Source organism: Pleurodeles waltl, chromosome 3_1, assembly GCF_031143425.1.
Source record: "Pleurodeles waltl isolate 20211129_DDA chromosome 3_1, aPleWal1.hap1.20221129, whole genome shotgun sequence".
NCBI classification, from domain to species: Eukaryota; Metazoa; Chordata; class Amphibia; order Caudata; family Salamandridae; genus Pleurodeles; species Pleurodeles waltl.
Window position 1 is genome coordinate 1687710712 of NC_090440.1, and position 23515 is coordinate 1687734226.

Here is a 23515-nt window from a genome sequence, read left to right on the forward strand (position 1 = left end):
TGGTTACCCATACCTCCATGGACCAGTACCCGCTGCATTCTGCCTTAAAAGAGTCATTCCATTTGGGTGTTTTGTACTTTAGAAAAAGATTCAAGTTGGGAGTGTCATTGGTTAGGGACTGGTCCTAGTTGGTATTGCTCAACGGAAATAGCTGGCAGGTTTGTTGGATTCACCATTTGTTGAAGATTATGTTTACCCGCTCTCCTTCTATCCCATCACAATAATTCTCCCTTGTAAGATTTCTGATTGTAAAATATCATCATTAAGAGCTTTCTTTTTTTTCTTCCCTAATTCTAGTGCTGCTCCTTTGAGTGTCAGGTAATTAACTAAAGTCTTGTCAAATATCTGTGCAACAGAAATGTTCCAAATCAGCACTATTTGTTGATTTCTGTTTTAGTACGTTCCATGTGCTTGCATTTGCTGGTATGTGTGTGGTAGCGATGTATGTGTATTTAAGTATATTTGTCTTTTATTTGTATATTGTGTCTTAGAAGTTTTATTGACACAGTATCTCTGGGTATGAGGGTTGCAGTGATCTAATTTACTGACAGAAGCACCAGCGTTTTTTGCACATATTGTTCATATGTGTTTCACTGTTTAGAGCTAAAGGGTAGTGGTGAAGCTCCCCATCTCCTTTCATTTGTTTCCAACATGGACTACTTTGGGAACAGAGTGGACGCACACTGAGAGGCAGGGCCAGTAAATATTACCCATATCCTCTGCTGAATATATTATCTCCAATCCTGTCTTTTACCCACACCACACGCTTATTCAGAGTAGTGAAGCGCATTCCTTCATTAGCAAAGGTAAGTTATTTTGGATGGTGATACCACACCAGCTTAAGAGTATACTACAGGGTCTAGTATTTACTGGGTGCAGTATTACCTCACCAGAATGGGACATAACAGGATAGTATTGCATTTTCCCCGTCCAAGGTACCAATGCAGAATGTTGCAGTTTTGCCCAGCGCACATTTGGCCAGATTTCAGCTGCCGAAGTCTGGGCAAGGAAAAGCTGCTGTATGTGCAAATATTATGCCCAATGTAATCCCGTTTCAGGTGAAACCTCCTTTTTGTACTGAGTCATAATTACAAAATAGCCTGAGAACCTTAGTGGGCCCTATGAACCCAAGATAGACATTGGTGTAATTGATGCCACTGAGTCTGAGCACCCAGAAGAGGGCCAGAACCTCCTTATGTTCTGAAAGATTGTAATTTGTAAACATTACAGCACAAATGCTATCTATTAAGAAACATTTACCAATTGGAAAGTTTTACAAGATATTTCATCTGTGGATCCTGAGAGCGTCATCATAGATTTTTTTGATTTAAGTGGCGAACTCAATAAAATACAGTCCTCTACCCCCAAAGTGTGTAGGTTAGGAGATATGTGTGTGCATGTGTCACATGTCAGCCTGTTCGTATGTGCTTATCTGTAAATGATTTTGGGCCTCTTTGAACATGTACTATTCTTGTCTATACACACTAGGAGCCTATCTGTTTGCATGTAAGCTTGCCTATGTGTACACAGAGCATGTACATTTCTGTCAATATATTTTGAACTTGTTTGGTTCACATGGGATATCTGTTTGTACAAATTGTCTGCATGTTCCTAGGTAACCAACAATCGTAGAATATGACATGGCTTATTTTTTATTTTCATATGTGGGAACAACTTAGTTTGCTTACATTTTACCATTTTCCTCTAAGACTATCCACATGTCCTTCTATAGACTTTGGTCATGTAATCTTACATATTGCGGCATGTGTAAATGATGTCCAAGTTGTAATTGCTGTTTTTAATGTTTTTCAGCCTGCTAGAGGTCCTCCTGGCCCTCCGGGAGATCCAGGCTATGAGGTGAGTGATTTATATGTCTGGGCCAAACGTAAAACTTACATTTGACACTATCAGAGCATATGGCCACCTTGAGAGCTTCCTAACATCTTTCCAACAGGCTGTTTATGTTAATAACACTTTCACTTTGAGACAAAGTGAGAACCCAATACTAAATCATAATTGAATTTCAATACTCGACATTCGTTCTTCACGAAATTTGCTTAATAATTGAACCATTCCTATTATACTTAAAGAATTGAAGTGGCCACAAAAGGCTCAATTTTAAAAGGACAAATTCCAAAATCTGACACAATACAAAGATTTTTTAAAGAGGCATCTTTTATCGATTAATGTTTTCCAGAGTTTTCCAGACCACGTATAATCTGTCCTAACTGTATCAGAGTGCTTCTAATTCACGATAGAGAACCCTCATAATTATATATTGTACATCTTTCCCACAATAAATCTCCCTACCAATGATATGTTTCTCCCAATCATGAGAGCATTCCTATCTCACTTAATATTTCTTAAACAATAAAAAATCTTCACCATTCGAGTACCTATTTTGCTAACAATGATTAATGTACCAAAAGAGCAGATTTTTTCTGGTAAATGTATATTAACCCGGAGGCTGTGCTTTGCCATATATACCTGTCTTTGCAGTGAGTTTACCATTCCATGGCAGATTCTCCATTTATGATTGATAAAACACAAGTCATGCTAAATCTCTCTGAATTATAAAAGGTCAACCTAGTCATATTAATTTCTTATCTTAAATGCTTCTTGCACATGCTACATATCAATTAAGCAATTGGAAATCTCTTCTAACAATTAAGACTCCCTTATATAGAATGTAAGACTTACCCTAGAAGATTTGTGGGCCATTTCTCCATTAAGAAATTATCTAATTAATGTCAATATGTTCTTGCCATTACCATGCAAAATACTGCCCTGCAAATGGGCCTTAAATGTAAACAGTGGTCATTCATCCTAACCATTTGACATTTTTGGTGTCTAAAAAAAACAATCACTGAGAATAATGATATTTCCCTTTAATCTAGTGTATGCAGAACGAAGAACCCTTGGATTCACCTTTTATTATGTATAATGCCCCATTCCACCCAAATGGTTATTCCACATTCATGAGAAATGTCTACTAGCTATGTGCCACTTGTAAGGTTTAATATTGACTAAATGTTTCATATGTTTCTGAAGCATGGGCAATCTTACTAATTATATATTGAGTATGGAATATTTACTAACCACGGGTGAGGTTTCTTGCTATCTATTGCCATATTCTATGAATCATCCCTTGATCTATATATCAAACCAAACAATTGCTCATTGGCCCCTCAAATGTTCAATTCTCCTTTACCATGGGAAAGCTAACATAACCAAGGGCAATCCTTCAAAGTATTCTCTATTGTTGGGAACCATCGAAAAGATCTCCTAATCAGGCAAAATCCATTTCACCCCAGTCAGATTTTCCTTAACAGTGAGAAATTTAGGCTAGATATTGAAAACGCATTGGCTAGATATTCTCTAAATACAAGATATATCTTCTCATTGCCTTTTCTTGCAAATACATATTGGCGATATTAATAATTACTTAATAAGAATCTACAAAGAATGTTTTTATTTGAATATTTCCAAGTTAGGTTCATATCTAGGAATAGTTGCTCTTGTCTATCCTGCTGAATATAATCAATATTGAATTAATCAGACAGTTCCTCTAACCAATAACCATGATCAACCTTTCTTAACCATAAAACGTTTCTCATATGCTTAATAAGTAAGTCCTAAAATAGGGATACATTTACTCTAATTCAGAGGGATCTCCCTCACCCTTGTATATCTCGTGTACCAAGGTAGATAATTGAGGAAGGCAAACTATCTCCTTTTGATAAACCTTTTAAAATTCAGAAAGATGCCTTTGTAATGGGAGAGCCCAATAAATCCTTGACAGTCAAAACATGCCCAAATGTGGAGAGGCCAAAACTGTCATGTTTAGCATGGGAACATAATTTTTACTAGGGGATGTGAACAAATCACTGCAGATCTCTTATCTACTCATAATGCAAAACTCCCCAAAATGTCATTTAAGGCTCATGAGATATGTCTGAGCCACAAGAGAGCATACTGCAAAGTGCAAACCTGTAGAAACAGCTTTCAAGTGTTTTTGGTCTGTCAAAGTGTATGTATGTGTGGGTCAGTCACTGCAGCTACATCTGTTTAAGCTTTATTAATAATTCTCTTCTAGGGTGAAACAGGAAAGACTGGTCTACCAGGAGAGAGAGGCATACCAGGAGACCCTGTGAGTATCACCACAACTGAAAATATAATGAACTAGAATCCATGCAAGACAATAGATGTGGCCAATTTGATAACATAGCATAACATGGTTTTCAAAGCTAGCTGTAGATTGAAAAGTAAAAACCTATTTATCATATGCTGTGTACATATGTGCTGTATTGTTTTGATGAGAAATATATCTGAATATTTATACAATAGTGATAAGAATAACCAGCAGCAAAGATGTTCCCCTACAGGGGACTTTAGTGTGTTATCAGCCATGTTACCAGTCCCTGTTGATCCTGAGTTGTACAACATTTAAATGGAAGGGCCTGTAATGCATAATATTTTGGTATCATTCTCACCTCAAATTACTATTTTTTTCTTTACTTATCCCACCTTTTCTTTTGACATCTCTCCTGTCTTTGCTCATACGGGTCTGTGTTAAGCAAATCAGCAAAGTGTTTTTGTGTTTTGACATTGTTCATTTCTTTTAGCGAACACTCTTAAAAGGTTATTCTGTGGCCCAAACAATTTAAGAAAGGTAGCACAGGTTGGCATGGAACTCTAGATGCTTGCTCTCTTAAGATGAAAAATCTTGCTCTCCCTACATGAGTTTATGCTTATCTGCAGTGGCAGAGAGCTCACAAAATATTTTGCATATGTTTGTATGTCGATGATAGGGGAAGCAGTAGCATAACTGCACAGGAAACATTAAAAAACAACTCTTTGTGATGTAGACAGCTCTTTTTTCCAGTTCATGGCACCTTAGGAGGGGAAGTTGCAGTTGCAGCACAGAGAGGTTGAGATTAGCCTAAACTGTAAAGCATTGAATATTTGCCCCTAGTTCACAGCAGTGCCAGCAGTCATTTTTATCAAAGATGCACCTTGTAGTGAAGGTTTATCAACACTGAAGGTCCCACTATTCAGACCTGCATTTTCCCTGTCCCAATACCTCAGTATCCTTTACCTCTACTGTACCTCTTGCATGACATTATTCTTAAATTCTTACATTACAGGGAGGAACTGCTGAGCAAGTGATCAGTAGCTCTACTGTCTATTATGAGTACAAAGAGATTTATATAATGCTATCACTTCACCCTAACTTTCTGTAGACACAGCATATATTTGGCACTTAACATTATCAGGATTCTGACCAACATCTTGTGTTTTTATAGGGAAGACAAGGAGACATCGGACCTGTTGGTTACCAAGGACCAAAGGTGAGTTCTAATCAATTTATTCTATTCCTGATATGTCATTGTATAGTATTGCAGTGTGTGAGATTCATGTATAACATTCTCTTTCTTTTACTATTATTCATTTATAGGGAGACAGAGGTGGTCGAGGTGAAAAGGTGTGTATTTATTTTGTCTTCTAAATGATGCATTTCTGTACAAAGCATGCTACAAGCAATCAATTAAATGTTGGCTTGTCAAGACAGTGTAGGAAGCAACAGATCATGCTATGGAAATCCATCATTGCTGCATCATATATCCGTTATTGCCTGGTGCACCGATGTAAGCACAGTCTCTTTTTACCCCTGAGTTGTAGATGAAGGAAGGAACAATTACAGATGCATGCTTTGCACTCCAAACATCAAGCACTTACCAAAGACACATGACATTTTTTCCAGACACTGTACACTTGTATTAGAAAATTGAACCTGACTATAAATGTCACAACCTCACAGTTGATACATGAAGATCACAGAGACATGGTACACCGAATCATAACGGGAGTTACCTAATCTAAATAACATAGGCTAAAATGGATAGTTAGTGCCCCGTGCAAGCTCTGAAAGCTCCTCTTATGTATCTGCTGTAAATGCCTCCCCAGACATAGGATTTCCACCTTATATGTGAGATATATTTACAAGACACCTGCTTAAGATTCTATATGTCATCCCTAGACAGGAGAGGCTTGCTCTAAATATGTTACCCTACTTAAATGTGGGATGCCTATCACAACCTTGGGTGCAAACAAACAGCCCTACATAAAAGATGTCCATGCTAGACGAGAGAAGCCATTTCCAGATATGAGCAATGCCCTCAAGATACAGGGTCATATCTTGTGAAAGACAGCCTCATAATCCTGACCTGACATCATCATTTTAGTTGCAAGACATTATTGCCACATAGATAACACTCTTTTGTTTCATTCTACAGGGAGGACGAGGATCAAAGGGTTCAAAGGTAAGTACTGGGGTGAACATATAGTTTGGGAATTGATATGGAATGTAAAAAATACATTCTAGAAATATTTAACAGTAGAGTACTTTAAATTAGCAGGGATATGCCATAGATGTGGGTGACTTTATTGGGAGTGGGTCTGTTTAAAGTGTGTGCTGGGGTGGATGACACAGTTACCCTAACTGCAGCATGGAATTCAATTCAATTGTAATAATTTTTGTTCAAGTAAGTTTACATGCCTTCTCTTTTGTTACAGGGGGAAAAGGGTCGCAGGGGCATTGATGGAATTGATGGACTGAAGGTGAGTTGTGTAAAAAAAACTTTATAGTGTGGAATTCACAGTCCTGCACTTAGTTCAACCCTCTTCAATCTAGACTACTTTCAGACCCACCTCGTCCCTCAACATGTAATCTTTAGTCATCAGAGTGACCACAAACTAACCTCATGTTCTCTGAACCTCTAATTCTACTACCACCATCAACCTAATTCTCAAAAACCCTGTCTCCATGCAGCATTGAAATCATCCACTTACTCTTCAATACCACTGTCTCCCAACTTCCAATTTTATGGTACACTTAATCTCCAACTCTATTAAATCTCCAACCCCACCCTAAACACAACATGCTTCCCCACTCTCATCCGCTCTGCATTACCATCTACCACCAAACCTACAGTTTACGTTGTGCCTAATCTCCGAATTCATTTATCCCCACTTTCTAATTTCACCCTCCTCTTTCCTATTTCCTCCCTCTCCACACCTTCAATCACAGTCTAACTTCAGCCTCTAAATCTGAACCTCTAACTTTCAATCTTTTAATTTCCCTAACATTTCATTTGAATCTTCCCCAAACCTACAATTTTAACTTCCTCTCCTCACCTTACAAATAAAACATCTTTTTACAATGCAATTCCATCATCCACGCAAATTCTGGATGGTAAGATTACACCATCTGCTCAACATCTCTATCCCTTCCTCTACTGGCCATTGTAGTCATTGGCCCAACTTCTTGAATTATATGGCTCCAATACAAGTGATGGATGACTGGTGTCTGCAGTAACTACATCTTATTCCTACAAAGAATTCTGGTGCCTGTGGTGAATGATTCTAGTCTTTTACATTACTTGGACTATATGGCTCTAACTGTATCTGTTCTTTTGCAGGGAGAAGTGGGATTTCCTGGGCTGTCTGGTTGCAAAGGATCTCCTGGATTTGATGTAAGTGTTTTGGATACAATGACGTAAAGATGGAGGGCTAAGAAACAGTGCAGTCCATGAGGGTCTGGGATAGAACCTTATCCAGCTGAGGAGTTGGTGATCAGAGATTTAATTTTAGCTAAGCCATTTGCCATTAAAAAGTTTAATGTTAATTCAAAGAATCTGTTTTTAATACCTTCCTGAAGCAAACAACATTGTCTTCAGTGGTCCACCTCTAGTGGTAGTACTAGTCTAAGTTAACATCAAATATCTGTTTTTACCTAGTAAATCTACTATGGGGCCTATCTTTGTCTAAGACTCACCTTGGAGAAGTGCCTGTAGCCTAGAACTATATACTCTGAGATCCAGGTCCATTGACTAAAACTTTCCTTGAGGATCTTACTTTTTTAATGAATACAGAGCCTTTCCACTGAGATTTATCTGTAGTTGATGAGAACTCAACCTTGTTCTAACAATACTCTGCTCAGTGATGTGCCTGTAGTTTTGAAGATGATACTGGTGTCAGGGGCAACCATTAGCATTCAATCCGGGTAGGGGTCAAGGGTGAAATGAGCATTTTTCTTTAGGTTCTAAGGATAAATGCTGGGGCCTGTATAATATTTTTCAGAGGGGGTCAGTGTAACATCTAAGAGGATTTTGAGTAGTGTTGCCTCCAGCCAGACGCAAGAGTCCTTCAGTGTACCATTACTGGCCAGGGAGGGCGTATTAAGCGAGCTGCCTCTTGAACAAAGCTTGTGTAATAAGATATTCTTCTGACTCAAGGAAGCCCTTGGGAATCTTACCTATAGTGCACAAGACTGTCTCTGGCATGATAGATTTAATACTCTGACATTTTGAGTAAAAAGGATTACCACCAGGCAATGGATAGATTTGTGGAAAAGAAACAATATATAACAGGAATGTTCCTAAAAAAAGATATGAAAACCCCAGAGGAATTTGACAAGACAGGTATTTCATTAATGAGGAAATAACATATGTGGCAGTAATCTTGCCAAAGGCGGGAGGTGTGTTGATTATGAGACAGATGTATTCATAATGGGCAACTCACTCAAGTTGTCAGCAAGACAGACTTCTAGATAACATCGGAAGGCTATGTGTATGTGTGGATAGCTGAGAAAGGCTGTTAAAGAAGTAATAGTTCTTTGGATGAGACGTAGCGAAAGGACTGGGCAGGGCAAGCTGAGGTACTTCCTTGTGTAACACAGGGTGCTGTCAGGAAGCACAAACATCTAGTATATTAATGACATAATCAATGACAAATATCTCACCAAAGATTAACCTCTTATGTTAACAGGGGGAGGCCGGCCCACCTGGCCCAAAAGGGGACCCCGGATTATATGGACCAAAAGGAGCAAAGGTAAGCCATTGAGGTTGCGTTCTCGACATTCTTAGGTTTTAGGTCTCATATGTGGACCCTATAATGAAATCTTTGATTCTTTTAATACAACCAAGACATGGGAAACAACAATGTTTCTGCAAATTAACTTTAGAACAATAGTTTCAGACGTCTGGTAGTTGCATCATAGAAGGCAATGAGTAGACTTACATTTAACTATCACCATAATAAGGATGCAAGTGCTAGAAAAGCTGTTAAGAAAAGTGTTTGAGTTTTGTTAGTCAGAATGGCTGATATCAGAATATTACACCTGTTCGAGGTGTTCTACCACAATAATTAGTTTTTAATATCGACCTTTCACAATATCAATTGCAGAACATTGTCTCGCACTATATAATCAGGATAAGTATACGTAGATAAGCATATATTTACTATCCCTAGCTCTAAATTGACATACCTTGACAATACATATATCTTCAAAGTACTACCTAGATATAGAATTAGCAATAATAAATCTATTCTTCTCTACATATAATACCTTAACAGTATAGTGTAGGCAATATTCTTGCTTGATTGTGTTGCAAAGGCATTATTTTATCACGCGATATTATGACATACAAGCTCGTTTGAACAAGAGGCGCCTTTCAAACATTTCTAGCTGTCAGAACTAGACATCAGACAGTGCACATGTATGTTATAACAGAGGTTAATAACATTCATGTATGAGTCAAACATATTACAACACATTAACATTAAATGTCTTTATGTTGTACAGTATTAACTAAAGGAAATACAGAACTGATGTGAGCAGCAACTAGAGGGATTTAGCAAGAAAAAGCAGGGAGTGCTACTACAGATCAGGGAAAGTGGTGAAGAGTGTCACTACTGAAAATATTATTGCAAGTGATAACTACAGCAGGTTCATTATGAGTGCACTCACTGTGTAGCACTCTTGTATGTTCTGTTAATGTTCTGGTTTCTCAGTGGTCTGGATCCTCTGTATTGCTCCTATCCTTTCTTAGTATGTTGTGGTGTGCAGAGTGTTTTAAGTATTTTAATGGGTTTGGCTGGAACCTGTATCCAGAGCATTTGTCAGGGGTTTACTGTGTTTAAAATCCTGGGTTTTGTGTTGGGTGTCCCTGATGTTCTTGCCCTTAGTGTTTTCCTGGGGCTTTGAGTGAATCATGTTATTTTTTGCTACTGCATATGGAGACTTCTTGGATGTGCTATTTTCAGGCCCCAGAATTAACTCATAAAATCTTACCCCTTTATTTGTATGCAGGGAGAATCAGGGGCAAATGGAGGCCCAGGCCGAGTTGGGAGCAACGGAAACCCTGGAGATAAGGTAAGAAAGAGGTCCTGCATTGAAGGGAAACACTGTTTTATTGGTAACAAGCCTTGTGTTGTTTCTGCTGCCCCGTAGTGAAAATCCATTGAAAACTTGGGTGAATAGGAGGCTTTGTTATCTGAAATGGAAAGCCATGTGGTACACATCTGGGCCTCCATTGCTAGAGCCAGCTGGCCATTGTCTTTAAATCATGAGTATCTAAATTATATGTCATATGCTTGCCCGTAAACAACCTCCCAATTGAACTTTGAGGACTATAGAACACATGTGAAGAGTATCAAAGAACTGAGGCCCAGATTTTACAATTGTTTTACTGAATGTAGGGTAGGATCCACATTTACCGTGATGCATTGCTTAGAAGGAAAACAGTGCAGTGCCATACCCACACAGACTGACCTGTTGCAGGTGTCATCCTTTGTGCTAGTGATCCAACAGGCTGCCTTGCTCAACACATAGCTTTGCACCATGGTGCAGAAATGACAGAATGTTGTCTAGAATAGGATTTGTACAGGAGACACACCTTTTGAGTACACATTACTGTGAGGAGACAAGCTCAGAAGGTTCCTCACGTTGGCTGTGTGCTGTTCATTGCAGCACACATGCAGTCGCCGTTTAATCCTTTTTTTTAAGTAGGTGTTAGTTTTTTATGCAAAGCCTAGTCTGGCTATCTTAGTAGATTAAGCTTGATTGTGTTGATTGGCCTCGTTAACACCTCTTTAATACAAGGTGATGCAAAGCAGTGTCTGTACCTTGGAAGGTTCACATTGCAGTGATAGACACCTTTTGCACTGGATAGTAAGTAGCATGTGTCACGACCCCAGCATGGATTGCAGTCCTCGGAAATGCCAGTAAATAACTGCATGACAGACAAACACCTGAGATCAGGATCTGTGTTTTACTCCTCAATGCTAATTAACTGCTCTATGGCAGCCAGTATCCTTGCAGAGGAGAGACTAAATGGTTACAACTTTATACAAGTCCTTATCTGTGTGGCATTTAGAGGCACAGCTTGGATTGATGGTGGTGCGATGTTCTCGCACTTTGTAGTTTACTTCTATACACTATCTTTCCCTTGGTGTTGTAATGTTTAGACAATTGCACTTGGTGTGACCAATAATTCAGAATTTATATATCATGTTTTAGGACAGCACCCATACTTAGATTCACATTTCATAATGTGAAATCAACATATTAATCTATTTCCTCTTGCAATGTTGCATCTGCCAGTTTCAAGTTTTGCTTTCTAATAGTAATTCTTGAACAAGTACATCTGCCATTAGCATGGCCCCTTGTATGTTTAATTGCCTTTAATTTGGTGATGTTCAGTTTACATGTTGAGGGATGACACATTGCTTTATTTATGGAATTACATACCATGGCGCTTGGACAAAAATGTTGGCATAAGTGCATTTCAGATGCACTACTGAGTTTGGTAATTTTATGTGTTGTGTGGTCTCTCCCGTAATACTAAAGTGTCCCAGAGGTGTCAAAATGGGTGTAAATGCCAGTTGCACCTCTGGGGATCTTTTTAGTAATAAAGCCCCAGGTGACTATAATTGGTTATGCCTCAAGCTCTCCCTAGACTGGTACCATTTGCATCCTGGAATGAGACTGGAAACTGCTGGTAGTCCACTGCAGTAGAAATACCAATTCTTCCTCTACTCACTCTACTGTCCTCCCATTTTTCCAAATTTCTCTACACGTCCCAAACTTCATTTTATGTTCCAGAAACCTCTCTTGTGACTTAGATAAATGAGATGCTACCCAGCTTTCCGACATACATTTCACCTCAAACATTTTCAAATCATTTTTGACAGAACGTGATATTTCAGGGAAAGAAAACAAAAGTAATTTTCCAGGGGACAAGCAGTGTTCTCAAGAGTAGCCTTTCCACGTTTCTATTGCTTTATCCGTGGTATGGGAATGGATTTGACAGATGACAGATTCTTTTTCAGTCTTAACGAACATTTTCTCTTCAATATTTAAGCTGCGAGACTTTAGGTGTTCAGATAATAGCAGGTCTTGTACAATATATTTTCTGTAGTCAAGCTACTCCCAGGCAATGTGTTTTCCCTGGTAATTACAGTGATTTCGGCATATGAAAATATTCTGTTTGTTCTTTTTCCTATTGTATGCTTCTTCCATAATAGGGATTCCTAATATTCAGGGCATGTCAATTGATCAATATCATGTTATAGAATGTTTACAAACTATCAGTTTCAAACTCTGAAGTAGTATTTCTATTATTACTTCTTATTTTTGGAGAGTGTTTGTCCATTGTCTCCCACTCTAAAGTGTTTCTCGATTTTTCACTTTTCCTACTGTCATGTGTTTATCTATTGCCCAGTTTTCTTTAAAAAAATAGTTTGTTCACTCTGTAAGTTGCTCTTACAGGGGTTTCTACTGTTCACTTTCCTACCATAATGTTTTTATTAAGGATGCGATGTACGACCATTTCTAGCAGTCACAAACGGCGAATTGCGACTGTTAAAAAGGGCTGTAGCATGTATCAGCCCTAGTGTGCATGTCGATCACCTGTTACTGACTCGCAAAATAGGGTTTGCGAGTTGCTATTTGGAAGGGGCATGCCAAGGGCGTCCCTTCCTAATAGCGAATTGCAGGGGAATGCATGATTATTTTGCGACCGGACTGCTATTGCAAAACAATCACAGTTTAGCCCCTGCTCCAAAAAAATGAAACTGAAACGTTTAATTTTTAGTTTTGAAAGGCATCCCGTTTTCCTGTAAGGAAAACAGCCTGCATTTTAAAAACAAACTGCTTTATTTAAAATCAGTCACAAATAGGTTGGTCTGCTGACCCCAGCAGACCACCATCCGTGTGAGTGCCAGCCATTCCCAACGGGTCGCAAATTGAGACCTGCCTCATTAATATTAATGAGACAGGTTCATTGCGACCCATTTGGAAATCTCAAACAGTGTCCCAGACACAGTTCTACATCAGAGTTTGTGATTCACAAATTGCGAGTTACTGAAATTCACAAATTGCAAGTCACAACCTCTAATGGTCATATATCAGGCCCTCAGTATCCAACTGTAAAGGATTTATTAATTGATCAGGTTCCCAACTGTACTGCATTTAACCATTCACTCTGTACGGTAACGCGTTTGACAGTAGTTTTGTTTCCTACTATAAAAGGATTATTCGTTGCTTAATTTCCAGCTGTAACAATTTTGGCCTGTTTTGTTCTGTAACGTATTAATTGAACAATCTCCTACTTTTTGCTTAGCCTGCTTCCAATGGTAACCTTCCCTTTGATACCTTTGTATCGCGTGGTGGCTATTCTTCAGCCTGCTTCCAGTGCCCAGTTTCCCACATGTTAGCATCACTCATATTTCCTGTGGAGATGTTGTATGTACTCTTTTATTATTTGTGTTGAACTCCCTGTTGTTGGGCCCTATCGTCAAGGTCCTCAATGCACTTTTAATGTGCTCCATTCATTATCATTGATCCACCATAGTCAATTCTTCACTTACTAGTGTCTTCAATTTGTTTTCTTAATCACAGGGTGAAGCTGGAGGACCAGGCCAGCCTGGGGATAAGGGCGAAGCTGGAGATGAGGTGAGTGAAGCAGACATTTTCTTTGTGTTGATTGTGAAGTGAGAGCGTCTTCACTGTTACCTGAATTATAAGGCTAATCATCAGTTGCTCTCCATTCTCTTTTTAGGGTGATGCTGGTCCAGATGGACCTCCAGGCGAGAGGGTAAGACACAGATTAACTCTTTTCTTTATGAAAATGCATTTCTACAATACTTAATAGATACCAATAATCCTACAACTGATAGAATCTAGAAGGAATAGTTCCACAATTTGACACAGTCTGACATTAACAACAAAATAGGGTGTACTGGAGCACATAAAAAGAATGGCTATGCCATTTCCTAAGAGGGAAGGTCACATCAAGGTTACATAGATGCCACAACCACCCAATACTTCAATAGACTATGAATTTCACACCATGCATGCCACAGCAACTTCCAGAATAGGAGTAGCATCACTGGCACACAATAGACAGGATCTGTTAATGCAGTGCTTACATCATGAAATAGACAGGGACTGGAAAGCCCACCAGTACAGGATGACTTCAAAGCACCTGATCGTTATGACACCATCCTGACTTTACTAATGACTGGACAGCCTGTGAAATGGAGATAATCAAATGTATTTCCCGATAATAACAACTTATCGGAAAATAATTCTGACACTGCAGCATTTTCAATAATAGAATGTCAAAGGAAATCCAGGATAACATCACAGCGCCTTCACCACTGACTAAGCAACAAAGGTGACATCACACTTAATGGAAATGCACAGAGAAATCATAGTGCATTAACCAATGAGTAGGATTCATGAAGAAGTCTCAACTGGGTGCATCCATATACAAGTAATGCCATATAGAGACATATATGAGTGAGCTCGTTGACATGTATTCAGCAGTGGCCACAGACACTGGGCCTAAGTGGCGTCACATGGAGGTCTGATGGAGCGAAATAAGTCTATGTGGCATCAGAGAGGAGTTTGAGTGGATTTACAGAGAACTGTGTGCAGTTAAAGGCGTGCCTTACAGGGGTTAAAAAGAAGTCTGAGTGGCATTAAATAAAAAAAGTCTTAAGTGAGGAGAGAGAAAAAGATACATAGTTCCATAGAGAAGTCGGAGCAGTAACACAGCAAATTCTGATGGCGTCAGAAAGAGATTTCAGTTCAATATAACTTCAGGATAAGTAGGGACTATACAGGAGTCCTGCAATACGTCAATGTATCAGTCCATTTATGTATTTCTAGGTGCACAATTAGCCATGTGGCAGAGTTGACTGTCTTTCAGTCTCAAGAGACTCTGCCAAAATTGGATATTTAAAATATGGCCTAATATGCTGAAGCCCTGACCTGACAGAGAGTATCTACTGTTTTGGATCACACAAAAGTTATAAATATATTTCGACAGACTTGACTTTGGATAATTGCCTTTCAAATATACAAAATATACAGGCTAGGTTGTACTTAAAGACCTCGGTACGAATGGAAGAAATAGAGAAAAACAATGAGAGACTAAAAGAGGCACGGTTATCTTAACTTTATAGTCAGCCGTTTGCACACAATAAAGGTTGTGATGAAGTGAGATGTTTATATCATGATTATTGCAAATCGAATTTAGGCTAATATGACGGACACTATAGGTATATCTTTGGCTACCATGCCAGGGCACATGCCTGTGGCTTATGGACTCAGTCAAACTGCACGTAGAATAAGGGATAGTGTTTATTTGAAAATATTGACCTAGAAATTGCATGTTTTCAGTTTAATACTTATATTAGTTACTCTTTGGAAAAGGTACTTTGTGTCAGTGAAATTAATTAAGAATCTTATTCTGAGGACCCTGGAGTTATGCTTCGGATACATTCCTTCTTTATGGCATCAGTAACTCCTTAGAGAAATTTAATGTGGGATCTTTAGGCTCTCCTTAAAAATGAGGAATTACCGGGCAATCAGTAATTGGGCCTCGATCCTCCTGGTTATTTCTCATTTGCCTCACTATTTTACCTTTCACGAGATGGTGCCATCTACTTATGCATATGAAGTCCCTGGAAGAAAGGTATCAGATCCATTAAGTTACTGTGCAACTTGTAATCGTGCTGCCAGCCATTCCCATTCGAATTGGGATTTACACTTAATGGGTGTTATTGCAAACTTTAAAAATTTGTCTATGCAAATAAACAGAATAAAACAATATTTGAAACACAGAAACACAACCGTATATAATGTTATTACATACTGTGACTTTAAAGAAATAAAAATCATATGCGTTGTCAACAGAACAGTGAAGGAGACACTCGCTACTGCCTGTGTACAGTTCATGGCAAAAAACTTTGCGGCAGGACACTTCACAGACATCTAAAATAAACAATGAAATTAAATGTCAAAATAGTTTCCCTCTCACACACACAATTAAATTAATACAAGAGAAATCATAACAGCTTTCAAACATTAAGAAAGATGTCAAAAGGAAAATGTTACTTTGAAAGAGGAAAGAACAAATATAAGACTGCAAAGTAAAATCTTAACAAAAACATCCAAGTTGAGTAGAAATGTTGAGAAATGTTGAGAAACTCATCACTTTACATCTATAGGTGCATTTACATTTCACTACCTTCTCAAAATTCAAAGCTGATGTATTAAAAACAATAATTGCTAAACCAGTAGTTCTGGCTCGCATTAGATGAACAATGGATATTGGACAACACAAGGTCCATACATTTTATGAGTGTTCCTAATGGATCGTTGTTGTTTGGCTTGCACCTACTACTCTAAAACTTCTGTCTGGAACTTGACTTTTAGTAGAAATTATGCCTTGATAAAGCCCCAATTTTTAAATTCCTCTTCCTAATGAACTTCATAATATACCTCTAAATCATATTTCATTAAAATGAAGAGAAGATACATTTAAAAGTGATGTCAATTTCCCAATAAATTGGGTGTCTGTCATAGAGAAGCAATAAGTAACAGAATCCTGGATAGTTCTGCAGTTGGCAACACTAAATACAGGCTTCAAATATTTCCTTCTTAAGTGAAGCAAAACCGGATACATACAAATAACGTGTTCTATTATTTCTTCCTTGTAACCACATAAACAACAGTTCTTAGACTTAGACAACACAAGTGTTCGAATTGACACAATAGTATAAGCATAAGACAGGACCTTAAATACTTTCATTTACAGTTGGGCACCAAATTATAAGTAAGATATTTTTGTTGTAATATAGTATATGGAATGTGCAATTAGAGGTAAGTAAACCAAAAATAAAATACCATGTCAGGTATATTAACCACACATGACAGAAAAACTCTGAATTAAAGGCTATAGTACATGGTGTACGATTTGGAGCAAAAAATAATACATAAATCAAGTGTAAGTTAAAGAGTACTACACAATGTACTGAATGAGTTGAAGTAAGTGCAACTAAGATGCTATGTGAGGGAAGGAAGTAATGCATGAAGGAAAATCTCAAGTAAAAAGGGCACATAAATACAATAGGAGGCAAATGAAGTAATTATAAAGTACCTTGTTGGGCACATAAAGGGAATATAGACTGTGTGTGGTGTAAATAGTTATAGAAATGATCAGGTGAGATTAATGAGGTACAAAAAGGTATCTTATGAAGGAATAATGTATTTTATGAAGTACCACCTGAGGTTAAAAAAGAAACATAACAAGTACTATGTGACATATATAAACGACATATTAAAAACCATGCAAGGTACCATAAAATACATGACGTTATATAAATGAAGTGCTCCATCATGAACAGCACTGAAGTAATACAGTAAATATAATGTATTATGTGAAGTAACTAATGCACTGCACAATGTCCCATGTGTAGTAACGTTTATGCAAAGCACCATTTGAGGAAAATAAAGTACCATATGAGATAGATGAAATATGCATAACATGACATGCTGATTAAATAACAGACCACAAGAGGTGAAACAAAGTGCTGAATAAAGCACACTTTGTGGTACGAAAACTACTATGTGAAGTAAATAAATGACCTAAGACAGCAATAAATAGTAGATGTTATAGTGCCAAAACACAAAGTCAACAAATGTGCAAAGTAGATGTTGTTTCTTATTGAACGTATGTACACATAACATAACCTGTATTCACACACATACTTCGACGCTGTTTTGTGTGCTTCATGTTGTTTGATCCTAGCTCTCTTCCCTTCTTATACAGGGTGGAGTAGGAGAGAGGGGATCGCCTGGAATTCCAGGGGGGCGTGGCCTCAGAGGAGACAAGGTAACATCTTTAAGAATATCTTGATCCTACATGTTGATCCAATTGTTGCTGCTTTTAGGTTGGCAAGCAACTTCACAAATACCCAAATACCTCTTAGAGCTCCTTGAGAAATGCATATAATACCAGAGACCCCCTGTGGGATGCGCTGTATCTTCAGAAAAGTGCTAGTGTTGTGTCTGAGAGTTAGGGGCAAAGATCAGTAAACTATGAGAGATATAGGAACACGTGGCCATGGAGAGAAGGTAGAATTACCTGCGAGAGACCTGTGGAGTGATAGCTAGGGAACAGGGGTGGGAAGGCCTTCAAGTGGGGTCTATGGGCATGGGAGGGAGGTAGAGTAGTCTTTTAGAGACCATGGAGCACAAGTGCATAGGTAGGTCTAGCTAAAGGCCTTAGCAGCAAGAGCTAGAGGACATATGCAGATTGCCCTAGAGACTGTGGGATCAAGGGCTGAGGATAAAAGTAGGATGACCTTGGTACCTGCGTACAAGGGCTAGGAATCAAATACTAAAAGGAAAGTAGAGTTTCTGTGGAGAGCAGGATCTAGGAGCAAGGGCAAAAATGGTTAGATACCACATGCAACATGGCTATGAGATAAAGGTAGAGTGGCCTTCAGCACTTATTGAGAAAAAGCTAGGGGACAAAGGTAAAGTGACCTAAGGATGCTGGAGAGCGAGGGCCAGAGATAGAGTAGTATGTCAGAGAACAGGCTGACTAATCTTAAAGGTCCAAATGTAGAGTACACTGTAAACTGTGAGAGACCTTCACGGACTAGAGTTAGTGGACATGGATAGATTAATGAAAAGACCTTGGGAGCTAGAGCCAGTATACGAAAGTAAAGTAAAGTGTGAGAACCCCTGGAGAAGCAGGGGAAAAATATAGAGTGGTCTCTGAGAGATCTGGAGGAGTGAGAGCAAGAGGCATAGGTGAACTGACTTAGAAACGATGAGAAGCAAGATGTAGGGGATAAACGTAGGGTGACATAAACTACAGAGCGTGAGTAACTTGTGGGCAACGACGAGGAACAATGGTTGCAGCCCTGGAAATCTTTGAGAGATCTTGGAAAGCGAGGATTAGGAACATAGATATATGTATTTAAATATCTTTGGATTGAGAACTAAGAAACATGGTATATTGACCTGTAGGCTCTTGTGAGTTAAATCTACTGGACAGCTGTAATTTGCAAGAGACTCTGTTAAGGCCAATGAATAACTTGTGAGGAGCACTGGGCAATGAGAGCTAAAATCACTTTGAGACTCAATGACTGAGTTCAAAGGTAGAGTGACGCACGGTCAGACTGGGACAGAAAATATGCCCAGGCACCAAAATAAAAGTAGCTTCAATGGCGAATCAAATAGCTAGAAAATGTGGCCCACATTTACAAATCGGGACAGCTTTGAACTTGTAACTACATGCTGAGTAGATATTTTGCAATGTATTGAAGACTGCATGCATTAGGGCTTGCTGTATGGAATGTCTGAGGCAATACAAGAGAAATCAGCTGTAAAAACCGGCCCATCAGACCATAAAACAGGCCCACACACAGACCTGTCAGACGAGGCCATAACCCATGACCCTATTGGCCAGTCTGCCACTGCCCATGAGAGGACCTGTGGACTGAGAACCAGAGGCCAAAGCTCATGCACAGCACATCAGAACCCTATTTCACATTGCAGAAAGCAGTATTTTAATATGGGCTAAATGCAGAACAAGGTTGTGACCATTCACAGACCTCCCTGGCACTTGGTCTAGGCTCTGCTTTGCTAACTTTTTTTCTGAGTGAATGTATTTTGTGCTTTGAAGTTTTGTATTTTCCCCAACACTGCTAATTGCCCCCATTACCAGTTCCAGTGCTTGTTACTGACTGCCAGCACTGAATGAGGTGTTTCCTCTCGGGTGGAGCGAATATTGGTGGGGGCTGGAAATAGAGCTTCGTTCTGACAGAATGCCCCTCTTTGTCCCCGTCTGAAGGGGACCGCCTTGCTTCATTCCACTCGCCTGACACACCTGGACGTGTCACTGAACATGTATTCCCACAATGCAGCAGCCAGGAGGGCTCCTCATGCCAAGGTCAACACTCGGTGGTTTCTGCGTACTGCCAGGACTGTGAGACATGATGAAGTAACGGGAATTCTAAGCCAGCTTTATTTGAATATCCAACCGTCATTGTGGGCCACTCCTTTATTCCAGGACAACTCCTGGAGAAATGTGCTCCACTTCGCTCCCGAAAGGTACACAGTTCCGCCCACCATGTAAGGCTCAGGGCCCTGACCACTGGGGCGCCCTTGGGGTGTTCTTGTAAGACGCACGTTCTGTTCTGGCGCCAGGTCACAGGAGATCGTAGTCCATTTGTCTGTCAGAACTGAGTCCCTGAAACATCTGCTTGGTCTGTGAAGGGCAGCTTCGGAGAACGGAAGTATCTGTGGGCTGGAAAAACGTCCACACTGCTCAGTGCAGCTATACCAGTAGGCTATAGGAGATATGCATTGACACACTTCTAGGAAGGAATACGGGCCACAGATGGGAAGGTGTCTCCAGAACGGGAATAAAAGCTTCGAAAATATGGAACAATTTATGCAGGAATATGCGTTTCAGAAGTGTAGGTGTGAAGGTTGTACTCTGCACAGGCGATATGAACACATCATTAGGAGTATAAACTATAGACGTGCGCTGGTTAACCTGGCACGAGTGACGTAATGTAGGGATTATTGACATAACGTTATATCTCTAGTAAAGCAGCTGTAAAAATAAACATGGTGCGGAGCACAGAATACGGAAAGCTATAAAAACATATGTAGGGATATAAGCAGGAGAAGTGTAGGGTTTAACATGGTGCGGAGTACAGCAACCCCGAGGAGACATGAAAGGTGCCTTCTCGTGCACGTTGTTACAGGAAGACCTAATCAGATCTCATCCAACATGGAACGTTCTGGAACAGCCGCTGCTGGTGACTGTTAGAGATGCAGGGCAGGGTAAAGAGAGATGTTTCATTCTGTATACCGGATGCCCCATGAACATATGTCAGTAGGGGCGGAAGTCACTAAAGTGTGAGTGTTAACAGGGTGCTGTGCACAGAGCACCGGAGGCGTGTGGACATATATCTGGAGCATTATAAACTATAGAATTGTAGACCCTTACGTGGTGCAGAACACAGCATCCTCCAGGGCACATGATCATATATCAGCTGTAAGGCATCGAATTGTGGGAGTTAACCTGATGCTATGCACAGTATAGTGAAGGGGAAAAAACACATATCTGTAACATTATACCCTGCAGAAGTGTAGAGTTTAGCGCAGTGCAGAGCACAGCATCCTGTACGGGAAGTGAGCACATAGAAAAGGAAATTAACAAAAGAGGTCTATGAGTTAAAATCCTAGGAAACTTGAATCCACATCTCTGGGAGTATGTCTTAGAATTGCAAGAGGTGGGAACAGCATAGTGTAGATGACGTCAACAAGTAGTTCTAATGAAATAACCTGTCCGAGAGCTAGAGTTAACGTCGTTGCTGAGAAAGGTTCAGAGAAGATATGAAACAGTGTGGATAGGAATACAGGCTCCAGCAGTGTGGTTGTTAGAGTGGTACCGAGACAGCATAGAGGACATGAAATGTATTTAGGAATATACATTAAACACTATCTGTAGGGAGCCAGGGTAACAAAGCATGTATTATCAGGGTTCTGAGAATTTCACCAAGAGCCAACATGATCATAGTACTAACAGCAGTCTACAGGACATGAAGAATAATGTTTAGAATTAGGTACTTGTGGTAACCTGGTGCTTAGCCTAGCCCTTTGACTTGGAGTAACAGCTGTGGGAATTTAGGTGAAAACTTGAAAATGCTAACAAGGTGCTACCAACAAATGGGGCTGGTGATGCCATATGTCAAGCTGTTGAGGGACATGGATGCTATTACACTGTGAGGTGACAAACACAGGAGACGTGTAAGAAGAAGTTTAGGCTTGCTGGCCATGGCCTGTTCTCATGGCACTTAAAACAGGGGATACGATATACGTCATAATATCTGTACAAACATATGGGACCGAAGGTCCTCAAGTTGATGGGGACTGTTGGGTGCCTTACACAGATGTTTAGATCAGATGTTACTTAGTTAAGAGGTTGCACTTCCTGGAATATTTGAATGGGGGTAGTTCATGCAGTGCCAAAAACAAGGCTTCTTCCCTACACTCCTACCCCCACTGAACAGCTGTTTGTGTTCAGTTCGATATCCGCTATTCTCTTTGGACCTCATTTGATTTCCCTGTTTACATCTTTATTTCCTGAACTCCTCCTCACATGAGCTTTTAGTTCTGCAGCTGTGGCCACATGTGGCAGGCAGTACAAATCAATCGTGTGTCAGTGACCAAAACCTTTTCCCAAAGCTGAGTAGCTAATTTCCTGCAGGCTGTCGGTGGATGTATTTTGAGGTTGGTGCTGAAAGCCCCCAGGTCTACATAAGCATTCCAGTATCTTTGCACTGCTCCTATTCCCTGTCTTAAGCTCCCACAAAGGCTTCTAGGCCGAGGCTATTATTGCAGTTGTTTTGACCGAGTCTTCATGGGTGTGCACGGTGTTTCATGGCGGTGGCTCGCTGTGTCCAAAATATATGGAGTCCCTCTGCTGCAATGTGAAGTGTGCCATGCATGAACAGTCACAGGGAGTCCCAAAAACTAAAAACATATACTCAACATGGAAATTTGCATAGTCTTACTTATTGTTTATAGAGACATAACGTAAGAATCTATTTATATGCTTAAGTATTCGAGGGATATGTTCCACGTCTTTACCAAGGATTGAGGGTATTAGATGGTCCTCGTCCTTTCTCACTGCTTGAGATTCGATAGAATTTAGATGTGCTCATGGGAGGACGTAGAAATGGCACAGAGATGCAGCCCATCTAAAACCTTAAGGGTCCTATAATCTGGGGGATGTTCTATATATTTCTTTGTACAAATGAACTGATGGGTGTGATGGGTCCATACTTCCTAAACTCTTGGAGAGTTGGAGATGATTATTGTCCCTTTTAAAAGAACGAGGCATCCTATCATAACCAAGGGGTGAGGGTATTCAAACCAGACAGCTGAGAAAGGCCATACTAATGACAAACCAGTGCTATATAAATCTTGTTAACATAGCATAACATAACGGGTTTTCACTTGGTCAATCAAAGCACTCCTCATCTTTCTTGAATGTGACGGCCCGGACAATTCACATTGTCTACACATGGTTCCCTGATGTTTGTCCTTCTTCAGGGAGTTTGTCTATAGAATGTGTGCCTACATCTTTGTCTTGTTTGAGGTAAGGCATAGAAAGTTCACTTTTTTGGCACTGCTGTGAGGCGTGTTTCACTTGTCCTCATGGCAGGATGTAGGAGGAACTCTCTGAGGTCTCTGCAGTCTTGTGTCACTCACCCATTCTCGGAGGAAGGAGAACCAAACCTTCTTTTTGGTTTGTGAAACCTTGGAGGTATTTCAGATTCTCCTTTGAGT

The 23515-nt window shown here is 39.7% G+C and overlaps 1 protein-coding gene across 1 annotated transcript in view; it reads left to right on the forward strand.

The window, feature by feature from the left end:
• The window catches only part of COL6A1 (collagen type VI alpha 1 chain), a 93292-nt gene that overhangs the window by 16451 nt on the left and 53326 nt on the right, over positions 1-23515 (forward strand). Inside the window, exons 8-20 of the mRNA XM_069225482.1 lie at positions 298-318; positions 1813-1857; positions 4097-4150; positions 5307-5351; positions 5459-5485; positions 6297-6323; positions 6577-6621; positions 7482-7535; positions 8830-8892; positions 10154-10216; positions 13745-13798; positions 13905-13940; positions 17967-18029. Coding sequence (XP_069081583.1) covers positions 298-318; positions 1813-1857; positions 4097-4150; positions 5307-5351; positions 5459-5485; positions 6297-6323; positions 6577-6621; positions 7482-7535; positions 8830-8892; positions 10154-10216; positions 13745-13798; positions 13905-13940; positions 17967-18029 — 597 coding nt within the window. The remainder of the gene's footprint in view (positions 1-297; positions 319-1812; positions 1858-4096; positions 4151-5306; positions 5352-5458; positions 5486-6296; positions 6324-6576; positions 6622-7481; positions 7536-8829; positions 8893-10153; positions 10217-13744; positions 13799-13904; positions 13941-17966; positions 18030-23515) is intronic.